General features: G+C 54.7%; 2 protein-coding genes across 2 annotated transcripts; both read right to left on the bottom strand.

Moving 5' to 3' along the window:
• Positions 1-3,720: 3,720 nt before the first annotated feature.
• LOC111157889 (homeobox C8) lies at positions 3,721-7,174 on the bottom strand. The gene is made up of 2 exons (XM_022519596.1): positions 6,739-7,174; positions 3,721-5,362 (listed from the first exon to the last, which is right to left on the bottom strand). Exons 1-2 carry the CDS (start codon positions 7,172-7,174, stop codon positions 5,070-5,072), a joined length of 729 nt encoding a protein of 242 aa, XP_022375304.1. The 3' UTR covers positions 3,721-5,069.
• Positions 7,175-13,231: 6,057 nt separating this feature from the next.
• LOC111157892 (homeobox C9) lies at positions 13,232-16,459 on the bottom strand. The gene is made up of 2 exons (XM_022519600.1): positions 15,853-16,459; positions 13,232-14,145 (listed from the first exon to the last, which is right to left on the bottom strand). The coding sequence occupies exons 1-2, from the start codon at positions 16,388-16,390 to the stop codon at positions 13,901-13,903; spliced, it is 783 nt and encodes a 260-aa protein (XP_022375308.1). The 5' UTR covers positions 16,391-16,459; the 3' UTR covers positions 13,232-13,900.

The raw sequence follows: 16,459 nt of genomic DNA, 5'->3' as shown, positions 1-16,459 counted from the left end.
TCTGGCCGGGAGTCGGCCCCCTCCCTCTGCCATACCGAATTTTAAATATTTTTCTTAATAAATGGGGTATTAAGGTTGGATCTGGGGGAAGCGAGGCTTTGCAAAGGTTTGTGGCACTGGTTGGTGCAGTGACGGCTGGAGGGGTGAAGGGACTGAGAAGGGATGCTCTCCCTACTCCCACCTATTTTTCTAGGAAAAGAACTACATATTTCCCAGTGGGGAGCCCTGGCAGCCCCCCACTCAGCCCTAGACAGAAGGGACACGCTGCTGGAAGCCTCATAACCAAGCCTGACCTGGCCGTCATCTGAAGAACTGAAAGCGCTTAGACCCCTACTGAGTAACCCTGCGGAGGCAGCTAGAGCCGAGTTGGGGGCAGCCTCCAGAACCCCCAAAGTACCCATCATCCTCAGGCTCCTTTCTCAGAGAAAATTACATTTATCCTTCTCCAAGACCATCCCTAGTGTCAAGTCTCCTCAATTCCTAGGTTTAGATAGCAGATAACTCCCAATTTTTTTAGAATTAAAAATAAAATGAAGGCCCAAGATCTTGGTTCCTACTCCCCCCACCCCTTTGGATGCGAGGCACTTTGAAGCCTTTTCTATTTTGTCAGGTGACCCGCACCCACCTGCCTTTTTCAGAAAAATTCTGGCGTCCAGGCAGCTGGGATACACCTTGGAGGCCCTCCCCACAAAAAGAAACTTACCATACCTTCCCCAAATTCCACCTTCTATACCAAACTCTGAGCGCCTGAGGTGTCCCCCACCTTTCTCCAGACCCCTAACTTTGGCGATTAATCCAATGTGGGGGAGCCCAGAATAAATTCCCCCATAGAGACTATTTGCCAACCAGTCACAGCAGAGCCGAGTCACAGCCCAACACTCCCCATTAGCTGGAGATTTGAAAGCCCAAAACACTCCCCTTGATCCCGAACGGAGCTGGCCGGTGTGGGGACATCCATGGCTGGGTGCCCCACCCCAAGCCATAGGGGGTTCCTCATTCCCTCCCCAAACTTCCTCCCTCAGTAAGCGAAGCAGTTCCCTCAGCCGGATGCAGAGACCTAGTTTCTTTTACAAACCCACCCATAAATTTTATAACAGGTAGTTAAAAATTACGACAAGGAAGCTCTGGCCCAGCTTTTCACAATGGGCTGCTGGGAGAATGGGACAGCACTGCGGGCTGCTCACCGGAAATTTTACTTCTCGTCTGTGGCACAACCTGTCCCGAGTTCGGTGTAATTGGGATGAGGTAACTTTCTGGAGCGGGCAGGAAGCCGGTGGGACATCTCACTTGAGGAAGATGAGGCTGGGGGGAGGCCAATCTACTCTCCTATCCTAGGGTCCCCCCCAAAGCCCTTTAGACAACTCACTACCTCCCTCACCCACAGGTCTCCTGCAGGCCCGCATCTTCCTTGGCCTCTGCGATGAAGTGGGGAGGGAGATAAAATGCCGAAAATTAAAAAAAAAAAAAAAAAAAGAAAAGAAACGAATTTGCCCCCCAACTAAATAGCTACATTATCCCATCTCTACGGTTGAGATTAGAATAATAAATTCAAGGCGAAATGAGCGAGATGCTTCAACTCAGCATTTTGAAAGATACTATTTTTCACAAATCACAAATAGCTTTCGGAAGCCACTTTGATTGGCTAATAAAAAAGTAAAGAATGGGAGAAAGTCCTATCTGCTGCCGCCGAATGGTCCCCATTCCGGTAATGGGACGGCGGGAGCATTTGGGAGGACGCGTTTCTAAAGAGAGCGCATCCCCCTCGCAATTAAGTTCCCCCATAAAACGGGTTTTACCTCCTTTTCTCTCCAAACGAGAAAAAAGAGGCGGTGGGCAGAAGGGGTGGGGGAGCGGGTGCTGCAAGAAGGGGCGGCTGGAGCTGTCTTGGTCTGGCCCACCCCAGGCTTCGCATCTCAAGCGATGCTGGGCGCCAGACGCACCCCGCCCTCCGACGCCCGGCTTGGGGCCACGGGCATTGCTGAGCAGGGCCAGGGATGAATGGGGCATTGGGTGTGAGGGAAATTCAGCGACGTCCTTCGGAGCCACGTAGTGTAGGGTTCAAGCAACTTGGCTACGAGGTCGGCGATGTTTATTAATAGCAATCATAATTCCACGTTAAAAAAACGAAACGACCCGCGGCCGGCCCTCGGAGTCTGGAAGGGATGCCCGTGGGAAGGCCTGAGGTCGGAGCGAAATGCTCTCTTTTCGGGCCTCCCCTGCAGCGGGTAGCCAGTGCCTCCCGCAGCAAACAGGGTTACCTGGCTGGCTCAGCGGCTCACAGCAGGGACCCCAGGTTTCTAAAGATTTTCCCCAGAGCTGTTCAAAGCTGTTCCCGGTTGCCTGCAGCCTGTACTTCCAATCGCCAGCCTCTCTCTCAGCCGCAGGAGTCCCTTATCAAGGATGCCTGACCCAATCCTGTATTCACCACCACTTTGCGTGGGAGCCAGGGACCCAGATGCGGGTAAAATTACACAAAATAAGAGTCAGCCTGGGCCTAAGACTGTGAAAATCATTGACCAGGGGCGGGGGGAGAGAGAGAGAGATCTGGCCTCAAAAATATTTCAGTCTTTGGGGGATCTGGTTTTAAAGGACCTTCAGAAGATCCCATCTCCTTCCCTTTCCCCTTCTCCTGACTGAGCCAGATGACTTGTATCTCTGGAATTTGGTATTATTTGACCAGAATCTTACTGGCATGAACAGATTGCTCTGCCTAGGATGTCCAGGGAAGAGTAAGACACCCCTTTGCCCCCTGAGTCCCTGAGCCTTCAATCCCTTATTTTGGGGAATGAGGAGTCCACTGAAGATTCTCTTTACCCTGCTGTGGCTGGGATGGAGGACTGTCCACTCAGCAGGCCCATGTCCTCACCCCCAGGCCAATGGCCCACACCATGAGGGCAGGCGGGCTGCCCAATTGCCAAGGTGAAGCCAGGCCCGCTTGTAACCGCCAGAACAGAGGCTAGGTTTGATGCTAGCGGCCTGGGTGACAGGGATGGCTCTGTGCTGATGGCATCTGAATTTCAGAACATGGACCCAGGCTGCTTGGTGTACAACTCACTCACCTTCCCCTTCTCCTTTCCTTTCCCCCAGGCTGAAGCTTCCTTAACCCGCACTCCTAGCCATCTTCCCCCTAGCCAAGTCCTCCAGGCTGCCCGGGGCCTCACATTCTCCCCACTCTGTGCTGCGTGCCCAGGGTTGACCATGAGGGGCATGTGGAGACCAGAAAGTCCCCCATGGTCTCATCCTCAGTCCCTGGAAGAAAAAGGTCTGGCTGTGGGAGGGGCACAGGGGCAGATTCTTTGTCTGGGCCCAGCCCGAGGCTGAGGAGGAGGAAGGTGAATAAGTGGGGAGACTCTTCCTTCCCATTAGGATCCTGGTATTTAGAAACCCATTTAGTTTGGAGCCAAGGTTCTCCTGAGAGCATGCTTGGAGCACAGTGCTCTTCTTGCCCCACCTCTGCACCTCCCCCACCTTTCACCTGCCTTCCCTGCCCAGACTGCCCTCTCAATTCCTAGTGAGTTCCCCCACCTCAAACTCAGATCAGTGACAGAGACCTTTTCCACGGGGCTGGGAAAGAAGGATAAGGAGGGAAGGAGGAGTAGAGAATGGAGGGGGGGAGGGGGGCATTGGAGAAAAAGCAAGTCATTCCAGCTTCAAATATTTTTTCTCCTTTTTTTTTTTTTATTATGACTCACGTATACAATACAAAGTACTTGGACCAGGAACAGGGCTGCCGGGACACAAAATCTACATTCATAGCTGGACATAAAGACGAATGACCCAAAATTATTATTATAGATATATTTTAACGTTTTTTTTTTTTCTTTCGAGCACATTGCATAAACAGAGAATTCAAGACAGAGTTAACTATACATTCAGTGCAATTTAGTTCTACTCTACTGGGGTTAGAAGCACAATAAAAGCGCACAGGACCGGCGGGCTAGGCAGTCTCAGTTGTTGGGTTTTTCTTAGTGAAATAAGCAGCAACAAACGACAACAAAACCGCATTACGAATACTCTCAAAGCAGGATTTCTTTCTATAGGTAGTGATAAAATACGTTGGAGGTTTCTTTCTTTTTTTTTAAATTTTCACCTTTTTCTCTTTTTTTTCTTGCATATTAGGATTTTTTTAAATTTCTTTTTTATTTTTTCAAGATTATTGCAGGTTCCCTTTAGGTAGTATGTTAAAGATTTATTATCAGTATTATTATTATTATTATTATCATTCTTATTATTTTCATGATTATGGTGATTTCTGAGCGCTAATACTAGTGTAGCTCAGAGGAAGCTGGGCCCAACAACAGAAATCAGACAGCGAAGGGGAGGAAGGCATGGGCCCGAGTGACCATGGGATGGCTAGGTAGGATTTTAGCCAGGATTGCAGGCTCCTATCTACCCCATGAGGAGGGAGGGAGGGGAGAGACCCGCATCTCCTTCAGGTTTCCATCAGGTTTCTACAGAAAGTCAAGGGAGTCTTTCTAAGTAGGGGAGCCCCAGAGAGGGAGAAGGGATAGTCCTTGCTATCATTTAAAAAATTTCTTTAAACATCTTCCTTCCCTTCCTTCCTTCCTTCCTTCCCTTTTCTTTCCTTTCTTTTGAAAGGAAGTAAATCTAATACACTAATCCTAGCATAAAAGCAAAGCCAGAAGTCTTCTTCCGCATTTTGAGAGGGCTCCCCTCTAAAATAAATACCAGAGAAGCAGGAAGGTGGGAGTGTGGCAAGAAGGGGTGAGAGAGGGGCGAAGAGGCCAGGTCTCAGACCTTAAAATCCAGGCAGGACTCCAAAGGGTGGGGGTAGGGACAAGTGTGTGTGTTGGGGCAAGGACTGAGACAGAGTCCGAACTTTTCGCTGTGTCTCGGTCTCCCCCACTCCAGCCCCCAAACAAATAAAGATCGGGGGAAGTCCAAAGGTAATAAAACCAGAGCTGCAAGTATCTGACAGGTAGTTAGAGTTGTGAGTGTCATTCTATTCTCTATAAAAGCAAATGACAGTCGTAAACTTCTCAATTTATCCGCTACCATAAAACGAAACTTCAAGGGAGTTGCTAAGGGAGGGGGGCTTTCTTTTTTGCTTAGTCCTTGTTTTCTTCCTTTTCTTCCTCTTCTTTCTCCTCTTCCTCGTTTCCTTCTTCCTCCACCTTCTCTTCATCTCGGGCTCCGGGCAGTTTATCCTTGTTGTTCTCCTTTTTCCACTTCATCCTTCGGTTCTGGAACCAGATCTTCACTTGTCTCTCAGTCAGTCCCAGGGCGTGAGAGACTTCAATCCGGCGCTTTCGTGTCAAATAAGGATTAAAGAGAAACTCCTTTTCTAGTTCCAAGGTCTGATACCGGCTGTAAGTTTGCCTTCCGCTGCGCCGCCCCGGAGCTGGACAGAATAGAACCCCAGTCTGGTTATGTTTGGGTGGGGGCTCGGCTTTCCCCTCACCATTCTTCCTCCCCTAAAGTACCCCCTGTGATCTCCCCAGTTCCCCTCCCTCCTGAAGACCAGGCAGGAGCTGGGAGCAGACAAGGGCAGGAAAGTTTGGGGGCTTGCTTTGGTTCGGCTTCACCTTGGGAGGTGGGATGGGGGTGGGGACAGGGACTGGGGTCTGTCAAGAAACTGGGGGATGGCAGGGGCCAGGGGGAGCACTGCAGAGTTCCCCCCCACCCCAGGCCTGCAGTCTCAGGAAACTGGCCCTTGCAGCTTTGTTTACAAGTGCAGAGTGGCATTTGGTGAGCAGAGCTGGGGATAGAGTCTGTTTCCCAAAAGAAAGGAGAAAGATCTGGGGGTAAAGAAGGGGGGCTCTGCTCACTGGCCCCTCCTTGAATCTCTCTGCCTAATGCCTTGCCAGGAAGAAAAATAATTGATCTCCTGGAATGTATCACTGCTTGGCCTGATTGCTAACTGGAGACCAGCAAATAAATCACGGGCCATCCCCGCTGGAACTTGTCGCTTTCTCACTTCCCCTTTTACTTCGAAATTGGGCCATGAGGGGCCACCCTTGGAGGGGCTCATGGCCTGAGCCACTCTGAAGGTCTCAGGGAAAGCCCACAAACCTTTGACTGGGGGCAGCTCGGGCTTGAGTCCTCTGGACCCCAGAGCCCTCTGATCTGCATGGCCCCTCTCCTTTCCTGCACTCTTTTCTCTTCTCTCTGGCTCCCTCTCTTCTCTCCAACTGAGGGAACTAAAGCAAAGTTGGGGTAGTAGCCTTAAGGCTAGTTCTCTGAGAGGAGGCAGTGGGTACCCCAGAGAGTCAGGACACTTGTCCTTGGGGTCTTGTCACCCTTCTTGTCCAGGTGGGGGAGGGAAACAGGGGTCTCACTTCGCCCCAAGACAGCCTGGCCACTGTTCTGGACTGAGGCTTTCTGCCTTTTGGAAAGACTGGTTTGCTCTAAAGGCTGATAACCTCAGGGTCCTTGGGGCCCCTGCCCAGCCACCTCCCCAACTTTGACTTTAGGGATAGCAAGAAGAGAGAGACAGAGAGGGAGAGAGGCAGACAGACAGTGGTGGAGAAAACGATTTTTAACCCTTTGCTCCCAGACACTACCTTCACCCCAGTTCCCCAAATATCCCAGGCGAGCCCCGCGCCCCACCCCCAGCTGAACCTCCCCACCTCGAGAAGCCCACTCAGGCACGGGGGTGGGGCCGCAGAGACCCCAAAGCCAGGAGGGAAAGCGAGGGCAGACAAAAAGGAGGCAAGGGAGGGGGGGGAAGACCCCGGAGCGCGGGAGACCAAGGGGGAAAGAGAAAAGGCTTCTCACCGTGGGGTCTCATCCATGGAAACATGAGGCTGGGAGACGAGTTTTGATTTAAGTGGCCTTGTCCTTCGCTACTGTTAGTGTTGGCGGAGGATTTACAGTCGGGATATTGCACCACGCTCGCCTCTTGCTGAGCCCCATAAAGGGACTGTCTGGGGAGCGCCTCGTAGCCATAGAATTTGGAGGCGTCTCCGTGGCAGCTCAGCGAGCACGGGTTCTGCTGGTAGCCCGAGTTGGAGATGCCCGAGGTGCCGTGGTGGAAGAAGTCTTGGACGTGGTGCGAGGCGTGCTGGAAGCCGGGCGCCGAGCCGCCGGGCCCGTACACCAGCGCATGGCTCCGGCCCACGCTCTGGGGGAACCGGCAGTCGTAATAGGCCGGTTCCAGGGACTCGCCGCCTTTGTATTTGGAGAACAGGGGGTTGACGAAGTAGGAGCTCATGCTGGGCACATGAAAACCCGCCGCCCCCTCCCCTCTGGCTCGCGACTCCCCCGCCCGGTACCCCCGAAAGTCCCCTCCCCCGGGAGCGAACCCCGGGCCGGCCGGCTCCCCGGGGCTGGGCTGGGCAGGTGGGGGGGGCCTGGGTGCCGGGCCGGCCGGCTCGGCGCGGCTCCCGGGGCTGGGCGCGGGCGGGCGGCGGCGGCGGGCGCGGGCGGCGGCGGCGGCGGCAGCGGCTCTCTTCACTGTCGGTAGGTAGAGCTCGCGCTCTCGCACTTAGCTCTTTCCTTTAACAGCCCAGGCGAATTCCTCAGACTCCCGGCGGTGGCGGCGCTTACACGCGATTCGCGTTCATCAATCCACGACATGAAGACAGGCGAGAGAGAGAGAGAGAGAGAGAGAGAGAGAGAGAGAGAGAGAGAGATGGAGAGAGGGAGAGAGAGAGAGAGAGAGAGGGAGAGAGAGAGAGAGAGAGAAGGAAGGATGGCGGGGGGTTGAGGGGTTCAGGGCTGGGGGGACCTGGAGGAAGGGGAGGAGAGGGAGGAGGAGGGAGGGGGTGTGGTATATGTGTGTGTGGTGGGGGGTGAGCCAGCCCCAGCTAATGACTGGGGCCAGCTTCTCCAAGGTGCGCATTCCGATTTGAAGGTGCCTCTCCCCCCCTTCCCCTTTCCTTCCTCTCAGACAGAGATACCTGAGCCAGCAGGTCAACCCAGGTTACCTCAACAGGTATAAGACCCTCCCCCTCGGGGGTGTTGAATGCCAGCGTGAGAGAGCAGGTCCCCTAACCCAAAAGATGGGTTCCCCAGGGGGTCCGTAAGCCTGGGACTCAGAAGGGGCAAGCACATCAGTACAGCATATCCCCCAGTACTTCAGGAACCCCAACCCTCCATGTCTCGGGTCCCTCCTCAGGGTGGGAAGCCGCTCCATCTCCCCTATCCGTAAGATCCTTTGCCTGGCTGCTGTGGGTAGAGGAGAGGGCTGGAGGTGGGGCACACTGTATAGACCCAGGCAGGGCTGCACTGGCCCCTTCAGACACCAGCTCCTGCCTGAAGCTTGGCTGGGGGCTCTGAGAGCAAAGCAGTTTATGGGGACAGAGGACAGGGCAGCTGGCCGGTCTCTGACTTCTGGATGGGCTGATCCAAGATGTTTCTTCTCAGGAGACTATTTGTATCTGGGTCGGATGGGACCGGAGCAGGCCTCTTACTTGTTCCCACACACTCTAGCCATATAGGACATGCCAGCTCAACCTGGAGGGGCCCCCTGGCCTCACTACACCCTTTACTTCCCCAGGCAGGCAGCCCAGGCCAGGATGTGGATGGGAACTGTCAACAGACACTCTTTAAATATTTACCCATAGTTTCTCTAGGGGGTTCCTCCCCCATCCCCAAGACTAGGTAAATTCAAGGTAATTCAATGGATAAAAGAACCTTAGTCCATCAGCACCCTTCTCATACCATAAGCGTGTACAGTTATGTGGGGCTTAACACAGACAGAGAAAAGAGAGAAAGTGAGAGAGCTGTGAATACGTGTGCTGTGTGCATACGTATTAGGAAGAGGAATTAGAAGGATTTTTCCAGCCCTCCCCTTCCACAGTGTGTGAGGTTGGTGCACACAGGGCAACAGTGGAGCACACTCAGGATACACACACACACTGGGTATGTCACCTCCCACCCCAAAACGCATCGAACGCATGCTCCCTCAACTATCATGCATGCCTGGAAGCACCCCTGTCACCTCACAGACACTGTTCGCCCAGGCACACAGGGAACCAAAGCCTGACAAATACACGTGCATCTCTAGCTGTTTGCATCAGGAAAAAATTTGCTCCCTATTTTCTTTCCACATCCTGGGGTCTCAGGATTGGATGAGGAAGGAGGCTGTTGGAAAACCAGATCTTTTTCTTCCCCAGCCGGAGCCCAGCTCTGGAGATGGATGAAGGAATGGCAATTCAGGAAAGGATGGAGTAGAATAACACCAGCCCCCAAGTCCCTCTAATATCTAAATAATTGCTGGGAAAATGGCCACTCTCAGCCAAATTCCCAAAGAAGAGTCACTGGTGCCCCAGCCATAGACACTTCCAGGATCCCTTGAATATGGAGGGACCCACCTCCACCTGAATTAAGGACTGCCCAGACTCTGCAACGTCCAGAACTCTGGCCCTGGAGCAGCAGGAGGGGAGGATCAGAGGAGGGCTGTGCCAGCACCGCAGGTCTCCCTAGGGTCTAGGACAGTTGGGGACATGACAGGGGTCTCCTCCACTGCTAGAGCAAGCTCCAGCCTTGGTTTCAGCCCTGCCTTCTCTGAGCCTCCTCTGCTCAGAGTACCAAGCTGAAGGAGATGGGCTCTGGGTTCCCAGCATCTGGGTCACTGGGGACTGTCATAAATAATTCCCCTTTCCTGCCTGGAAAGAGGAGGCTCGGCAGGCCAAATTCTCTCTGGGGCCTGCGCCTTATCTTTTAGAGGGTGGGGGGGATATCTCGACATTTTATGGTCCAGCGAAAACCCTGCCACAGAGCTATTCTTCCAGGCCTTTGTGTCTTGGAATGCGACTGTCCCGAGTGTGCTGCCACCACCGTCTGCTCTGAGAGCCCACCAGTCCCAAAAACCCTGGCTGGACTCGATTTCCCCTTTTTGGGGGTCCCTCTCCTTTTCTTTCTTTCCCCCCCCCCCCCATTGGATTGTCTTTTTTTCTTTTACACGTATCTGGTTGATTTCGCTCCCGGAGCTTGGAAATAAAGGAACCACAAGCAGCCATCCTCGCTGGGGCGTCTCTGCCCCTCGCCCCGAGGCCTACTCCGCCCTCCTAGGTACCACGGATTTATGTTCTTTTGTCCGGGTCATTCTGCCTTTTTGTGTTAATTACGCGCTGCCTGCTTGGTGCTTATCTCCTTCGCAAAGCGATTATTTTCGACGCCCGCCCTCCTGAGCCTCCCGAGCCTGCCGCCAGAGCGAGGGCCCATCTCCCGCCGCCACTCGCGATTTATTTACACCTCGCAGGTGAGAGGATTGATTTGCTCAGAGCCAGCGGGGCCGGTCTGGGCCGGGACGCGGGGCCTTCTCCCCGCCGCTCCTCCGGGCCGTGCCTCAAATGTCAGTGCAGCCAGGCCGGCCAGGGGCACCGCCGCCGCCTCTAACATTGAGCAACAGCGCCACCTCGCGTCCACTTGCTCCAATGCCGTCCTGCCGGAAAATGCCAACAGAGCCGGAAGGTCCCAGCCTTGGCCCAAAGGTGGGAAGTGAGAGGAAGGAGTTTCCAAATGGGTGCGAGAGCGAGGGGTCCCCGGAAGGGAGTTCCCCCGGGACCGCTGTCCTTTTGTTTTCCAAACTCTCCAAATAACCTTCTCAAAGGTTTCGCACTATTTTCTTGTTTCACCCTCCCTTGCCGCATTAAGAGACGCTGCGCAGAGGACCTGCCGCGATCTCCCCCCTATTCAGGCGCATTTCTGGGCTCGGAACACCTCGGCTCACGCAGATGCATGCTCCGAGGCTCCAGCGACCTCCTGCCCGCGGCGCGCGCCCAAAACTGCTCGATCCTCTTACCCTGCCGCTGGTTCGCACCGCCTACTCCGCTGCCGCCCGCAGGACTTTGGGGTGGGACGCTGACTTCTCCCTTCTCCCGACTGTTTGCCCCCTGGTTTGTAGCCCAACCCGCGCCCCCCTCCCGCGCGCTCTCTCCCCACCTCTCCCTCCCAGCCAGTGAGGTCCTGTTCTCCGTGGGCCATAGACAAAACATTTCTATAATCCGATTTCAAAGGAAAGAGTGTCCACCTTATTTAAACCATAAAACAATTAAGCCCAGACGTCTAGCCAGCTCCGCGCTGCTGTTTTGTTCAGCCCCATTCAGAATCCAGCGCAGGGAGACAAACAGCGCCATAAAAGTGGCATTTCGGGGCTGCGGAAATGTACCTATCCGCTGCCTTCCCAAGTGGAACAACCTTTAGGGTTTTGTGATTCTGACAAAGGAGCAGAGGAGAGGTGGGAGGGGAAGATTAGGGCAGGAGGGCGTTTGCTAGCCTCTCTTCCCGCCCCCCCCAGCTTTCGTTTCTTTCCCTAGATGTATCTTGTGTTGTGGTTTTAATTCACAAATTGTAATAAATTAAAAAAAAATTGAATCCAATCCTAACCTGCAGGCTGAAGGCTGAACTGGAACTCAACAGTGGGCTGGGCCGGGTGGGCCTGCTCTGGATCCCACGATCTCGCCAGGACCCTCGGAGCCCTGAGCCCTGCGGCCCTCCTTCCTGTCCGGAGTAAGGCCGGATTGAGCGGGCTGCAGGAAGCAGGCCGCGCTGACGGACGAGGGGAGGCGACTGGGCCTTGAAGCAGGGGCGGGGTGGAGGCTCGGAAAGGCCGCGGAGCCTGGGCTGAGAAAAGCCTGAGTCTCCGCAGTCAGGACCGGCAGTCAGGACCCAGGGACACGGGTACCCTGGCCTCCGCCCAGTGCGAAACTGAGGCCAGGGTCCCAGAACAGTGAAATATTTGGCCAAAGGGGGGAGTTTGGATTGAGAAAAGAGGATAAACGACAGGCAAAGCACCCTTCAAAAGGACCAAGGAAACAACTGCTTCTGGAATTAGGGTGGAGGTTTCTTCAGTGGGAAAGAGAGGGTGCTTCAGCCACTGGGAAAACCAGTGTTTGCGACTTTTGATTGCCCCCCTCAAAATATCATCCAAACAAAATGTTTGTGTCAGGATCCTACCTTCCTCCAGCCCCCGAAATTGGAGTGTTGAATGGAAGGAGGGGGTAGGAGATTCAAATGATGGGGAAGGGGCTGGTCCCTCCAAGGGCCTCACCAATCCTGTAAGGCCAAGCGATGGAGGAAGCTGCAGAAGGACTGGGATCCCCAATGATTTTCTTTTATGGTGGTATTCCCCAAGTATTCAGAACAACACCCTGCACCCTTGCCAGAATGGGCAGCCTGAGATATTAAAGCGCTATATTTCAAGACGTCTGAGTTTAATAGTTTCCAGATTGGGGGATTTCCGAGAAAGGGGGCGCCGGGCCGAGGCATACCCAGCAGCTCATGTCTGCTTCTGATTAGCAGATGGAAACGACCTGTGCTGGGGAAGGCGCTCTGGGGTGCAGTGCAACTGACCAGCCCCAATAGGCTGTTGCACATGCGGGCCTCTACCCTTGTGCCTGGGGTACCCCCATCATCAGGGAACACCCCACTCTGGGCTACTCCCTGACCAGCTTCCTCAGGCCTTGGCCACGTCATTCCCCAGCCACTCACATAACCCTGTCGCCCCCAAACCACTCACATAACCCTGTCGCCCCCAAACCAACATTCAAACTAAACCACCAGAGACAGAGAGAGAGACTGAGAAGAAAAGAGAACTGGGAGAGGGAGAGCGAGACAGAAGCTGAGAATGCATTGGGAAGTTGAAACTAAATCTAATTCTGATTGTATTTGTTTTGCTTTCTCTTTCCTCCTTCTCTCCCTTCCTTCCCGTTCTTTCTTCCCTCTCTACTTCCTCTCTTTCTCCTTCCTTCTCTCCCTCTCTCCCTCCCTCTTCTCGCCCCCTTCTTTTACTCTCAACGCAGTCCCCAGTGTCTATTCTGCTCCCTGAGGCCTGCTCAGCCTTCTCCCTCACCGCTCACCGCACACCCTCCCTCCCTCCCAGCCATCCCTCGAAGCACCAAGGCAGACAGGCAAGAATCCAGCCCGGGCCCTCACCCAGCACCCACCTTTCATCTTCACCTATCTCTTCCCTCCGATCTCATGTACTCATAAATTATTACAATTAATTACAGCCAGGGAAAACCATTCATGCCATGCCCCCCCCCCGCCCAGGACTCCAAGGAGCTACCAGGAAACTCACAGGCCACCGGCAGGGCAGGCACAAGCTGGGCCAGGGCCTCAGCAGCCTCCACTCCACCCCTGGAGCTCTCACGCCCACCCCACCCTGCCCTGAGAGCAGCGGCAAGCACTTGCCCTTCCGAGGTAGAGGGAGCCCCTTCCCTGGCTCCGGCTGGCCCCAAAGGCACCGAGCACTTGCCTCCTCCACGACAGCAGCCTGGGAGCCACAGGGAGGAGAAATAACGAGAACTGGATGCGGTTGGGTTTCTGGTTTTTTAAGTGACTTCGATATATTAACACAGAGCTGTTCTACCATAACAAACAGAAGCACGTTACAGGACGGACGCTGGGGATGAGGAGAAACACTGCTATGTACACACGCCCGAGGCGTCGGCCTGCGCCGCTGGACCCAGCCTACAGCACGGTCTGGGCCCTCGTCCCTCAGCTCCTGGGCTGGGAATTGTTATTGTGTATGTGTGTGTGTCTTATTTTGTACAAAATCTGCACGCAGAGCACCCCAGGCCTGGGGAGGGATGGCCCGGACCGAATACGATACAGAAAAAAAAATAGAAATATAGCGATTCAAGTACTGGCTTCTCTGGAGAAAGGAGGGGAAAAATCACATTTGTGTGTGTCATTTATTTCAGTTGCGGTGGGAGAAGAGAACGCGGCTTCTCTCCCCGCATCCTCCTCCTCGCTGGGTAGAACTAACTCTAAAACACCAATTTCTCAACACTGAACCCTCCCAAATCGCAAGAGTTTTCCTTTTCCCCTTCCTTTTTTTTCTTTTTAAGCCGATTGGCTTTTCTCTATCTTGCTCTTTCCTTTTCTTTTCGTGCTCTCTCCCGCCTGGGTTGGGGTATTTTTGCGGGTTTTTTTTTTGTTTGTTTTGTTTTTCCCTTGGCTGTGCCGAGGCAGCAGGCTGGGGCCAGGTTTAGGATTGCTCCTTGTCGGTTTTCTCTTTATTCATCTTTTTCATCTTCATCCTGCGGTTCTGAAACCAGATTTTGACCTGCCGCTCGGTGAGGTTGAGAACCCGGGCCACCTCGTACCGACGGTCCCTGGTTAAATACATATTGAAGAGAAACTCCTTCTCCAGTTCCAGCGTCTGGTACTTGGTGTAGGGGCACCGCTTTTTCCTCGTGGAGCGGGCGTGGATCCAGTTAGCCACAGGGTTGCCTGGAGGGCCAAACACAGGCAGGGGTCAGTGGAGCCCCTTTCTAGCCCAGGACCCCTGCCACCCTACCCCCAGGCTTAGCCAGGCTCCCCCAATGCAATAATTGAACCTGAATTTGGACACGTTTTGCTTTGGGAATTTTCGCCCTGTCTCCTTTTGCATGCTGCCCTCTCCCCATCGTCCCCCTCTTCAATTTCTAGCACCTCAAACTAGAGGAAATCAAGGCTATCAAAGCCCCTACAGTCTGGTCCTCAGCTTCAAGAGTAGTAATTCGAGAATATGCTCATAAAAAGTCCAAATTCCCAACCGTTTCATAGGCCCATAAACGCTTCTCTCTCTTGTTTTTTATTTTTATAGTGAGGTCTCTCTCCTCCCCACTTCCCTCCTCCTCTGCCCCCCCCCCCCCCCCCCCCCCCCCCCCCAGTCCTGAAATTTCAGCAGTTCTGTTTCCTGACCCTGAGAGTCCCTAAGCCCCTCACTACCCTCTTCAGCGCCCTCCGCTCTCTCGGAGTTCAACCCTGCTGAGGCGAATTCTCAGAGTGATGCTAGAATGGGGAAAGACTTTCTCCTCTCCCCAGAGAGCTGCTAGCCTTGGGACAGGCTCCCCATATCTTAGCCTCCCTGTTAGGCTTCCAGTGCCCCCCTCCCGCCAGCCCCAGGACAGGCTCTGCAGGAGCCAAGCCTCCAATTTCAGGTTTATGGGAGTAGCTGAGGGCAAGGAGGGAAGCCTTCAGAGGGGTATAATTAGGCCCTGGCCCCTTATGGAGCTGGAGGAAAGGATTTCCTGCAGCCCCCTCCTGGGACTCCCCCAGACACTTCCTCACACCCAGGGGTTGCACCCCCTCCCCTGCTGTTTCCCCTTCTTTCCCCTTTCTCTGGCCCAGCAGCTCCCACCTGCCCCCCCCCCATCCCTGCCCTTCTTTGCAATACTCTAAGGCTCCAGTCTCCTTGATGGGAGTATGTGTGTGTGTGTGTTGGGGGGGTATAATTCTCAGTCTGGGGAGATGCCTCCCCCTCCATTCCTCATTCCTGAGCCCTGTTCTCAACCCTCTTTCCTGCAGACCCTCAGAAGAGGGCTCTCAAGTTTAAGGAGACTGGGACCCCACTTCTCTTCCCCAACTCTGGAAGTCCTGATTTCTCCAAGTTCCCAGGTTATGAAATCCCCCAGACCCCTCACCTAGTGCTCCTGGAGGGGAGAAGTCCAGGCACCTTCTGTTCAATGAATCCCTGATGGGGTGAGGACCCCCATGCTGGCTGGGAGGTAGGGGTGATATTTCTCCCTGGGGTATTTCCTCTCTGTCCGCAGTGTCCTCCTTGTCTCTTCCCCTATCCCACCTCAAACCATAAAATGAACCTCACCCCCCACCCCATCCCTTGGCCCTGTGTGCATTTCTTGGAAAGTAGCGACTGAGCCAAAAAAGCCTGGGCTGGGGGTGGGGTGGGGGGGTGTCTCATCAAAGCCAGCACCAGGGAGAGAGGAGCCCCCCTCAGCCCTCTCCCAACCTGGCTCCCTGGGCTCCCTTCTCAGACCTTCCTGCCCCTGAAAGCTCCCCAAGGTAATTCGCTTTTATTGAGTCCTCGCCCCCTCGCCCTCGCCCCTCTCCCGCGCTCCCTGCGCTGCTCCGAGGGGCTGTAATCCGGCTCCCCCCTACGCCCTGCCTCCCCTCCCCTCCCGCGCCGGTTGTAAAGGAAAATTGCTCCCAACTTACTGGGGTCCAGGTCGGCCTTCTCCTCTTTGTGCTTGCTGCCGGCGAGTGCGTCCGCCTCGGGCGAGGGCAGTGTCTGCGGGGCGCGGTCGCGCAGCTCCCCGGGCGAGCCATACATGTAGTCCGGGTAGCTGCGGCCGTCGCCCGGGCCGCAGTCGGCGCGGCGCCCGGGGTAGGCGTCCGGCTTGAGGGCGTAGTGACGACCCCCGGCCGGGAAGCTGGGGAAGGAGACGGCGCCGGACAGCGGCTCGAGCCAAGTCCTCATGTAGCGCGTGTCGGCGCCGAGGTGGGGCTGGGGGCCGTACGGGTGGTATACCACGGACGACTGCGAGGGCACGGGCGCCCACGACGTGCTGAACACTGCCGGCTTGGGCGCGAAGCTACAGGACGGAAAATCGCTACAGTCCGGCACCAAACCGCTGGGTCTGGCGGCGGCGGGGTGAGCCCCAGTGGCCGGAAACCTGGACGCTAGGAGGTCTTCATTGTCGTGAGAGATGAGCGAGTCCACGTAATAGTTACTGATGGGCCCCGTCGCCGACATCGTAACAGGGTTTTACATACATAAGATTATTGTATGAACTGTATATGTACTTTTTATCTGCTCACAGAA

The sequence above is a fragment of the Enhydra lutris genome, unplaced genomic scaffold (assembly GCF_002288905.1).
Source record: "Enhydra lutris kenyoni isolate GAN:26980312 unplaced genomic scaffold, ASM228890v2 scaffoldscaffold56, whole genome shotgun sequence".
NCBI classification, from domain to species: domain Eukaryota; kingdom Metazoa; phylum Chordata; class Mammalia; order Carnivora; family Mustelidae; genus Enhydra; species Enhydra lutris.
Note: the sequence above shows the minus strand (reverse complement) of the source record. Positions and strands in the feature narration are given on the sequence as shown.

Bases quoted from the DNA above. Each gene is read 5' to 3' on its own strand.
- LOC111157889 (XM_022519596.1), bottom strand. From the start codon at position 7,174: ATGAGCTCCTACTTCGTCAACCCCCTGTTCTCCAAATACAAAGGCGGC. The intron at 5,363-6,738 runs GTGAGAAGCCTT...TATTCTGTCCAG, and splicing joins TCCATGGATGAGACCCCACG to CTCCGGGGCGGCGCAGCGGA.
- LOC111157892 (XM_022519600.1), bottom strand. From the start codon at position 16,390: ATGTCGGCGACGGGGCCCATCAGTAACTATTACGTGGACTCGCTCATC. The intron at 14,146-15,852 runs GTAAGTTGGGAG...TTGGCCCTCCAG, and splicing joins GAAGGCCGACCTGGACCCCA to GCAACCCTGTGGCTAACTGG.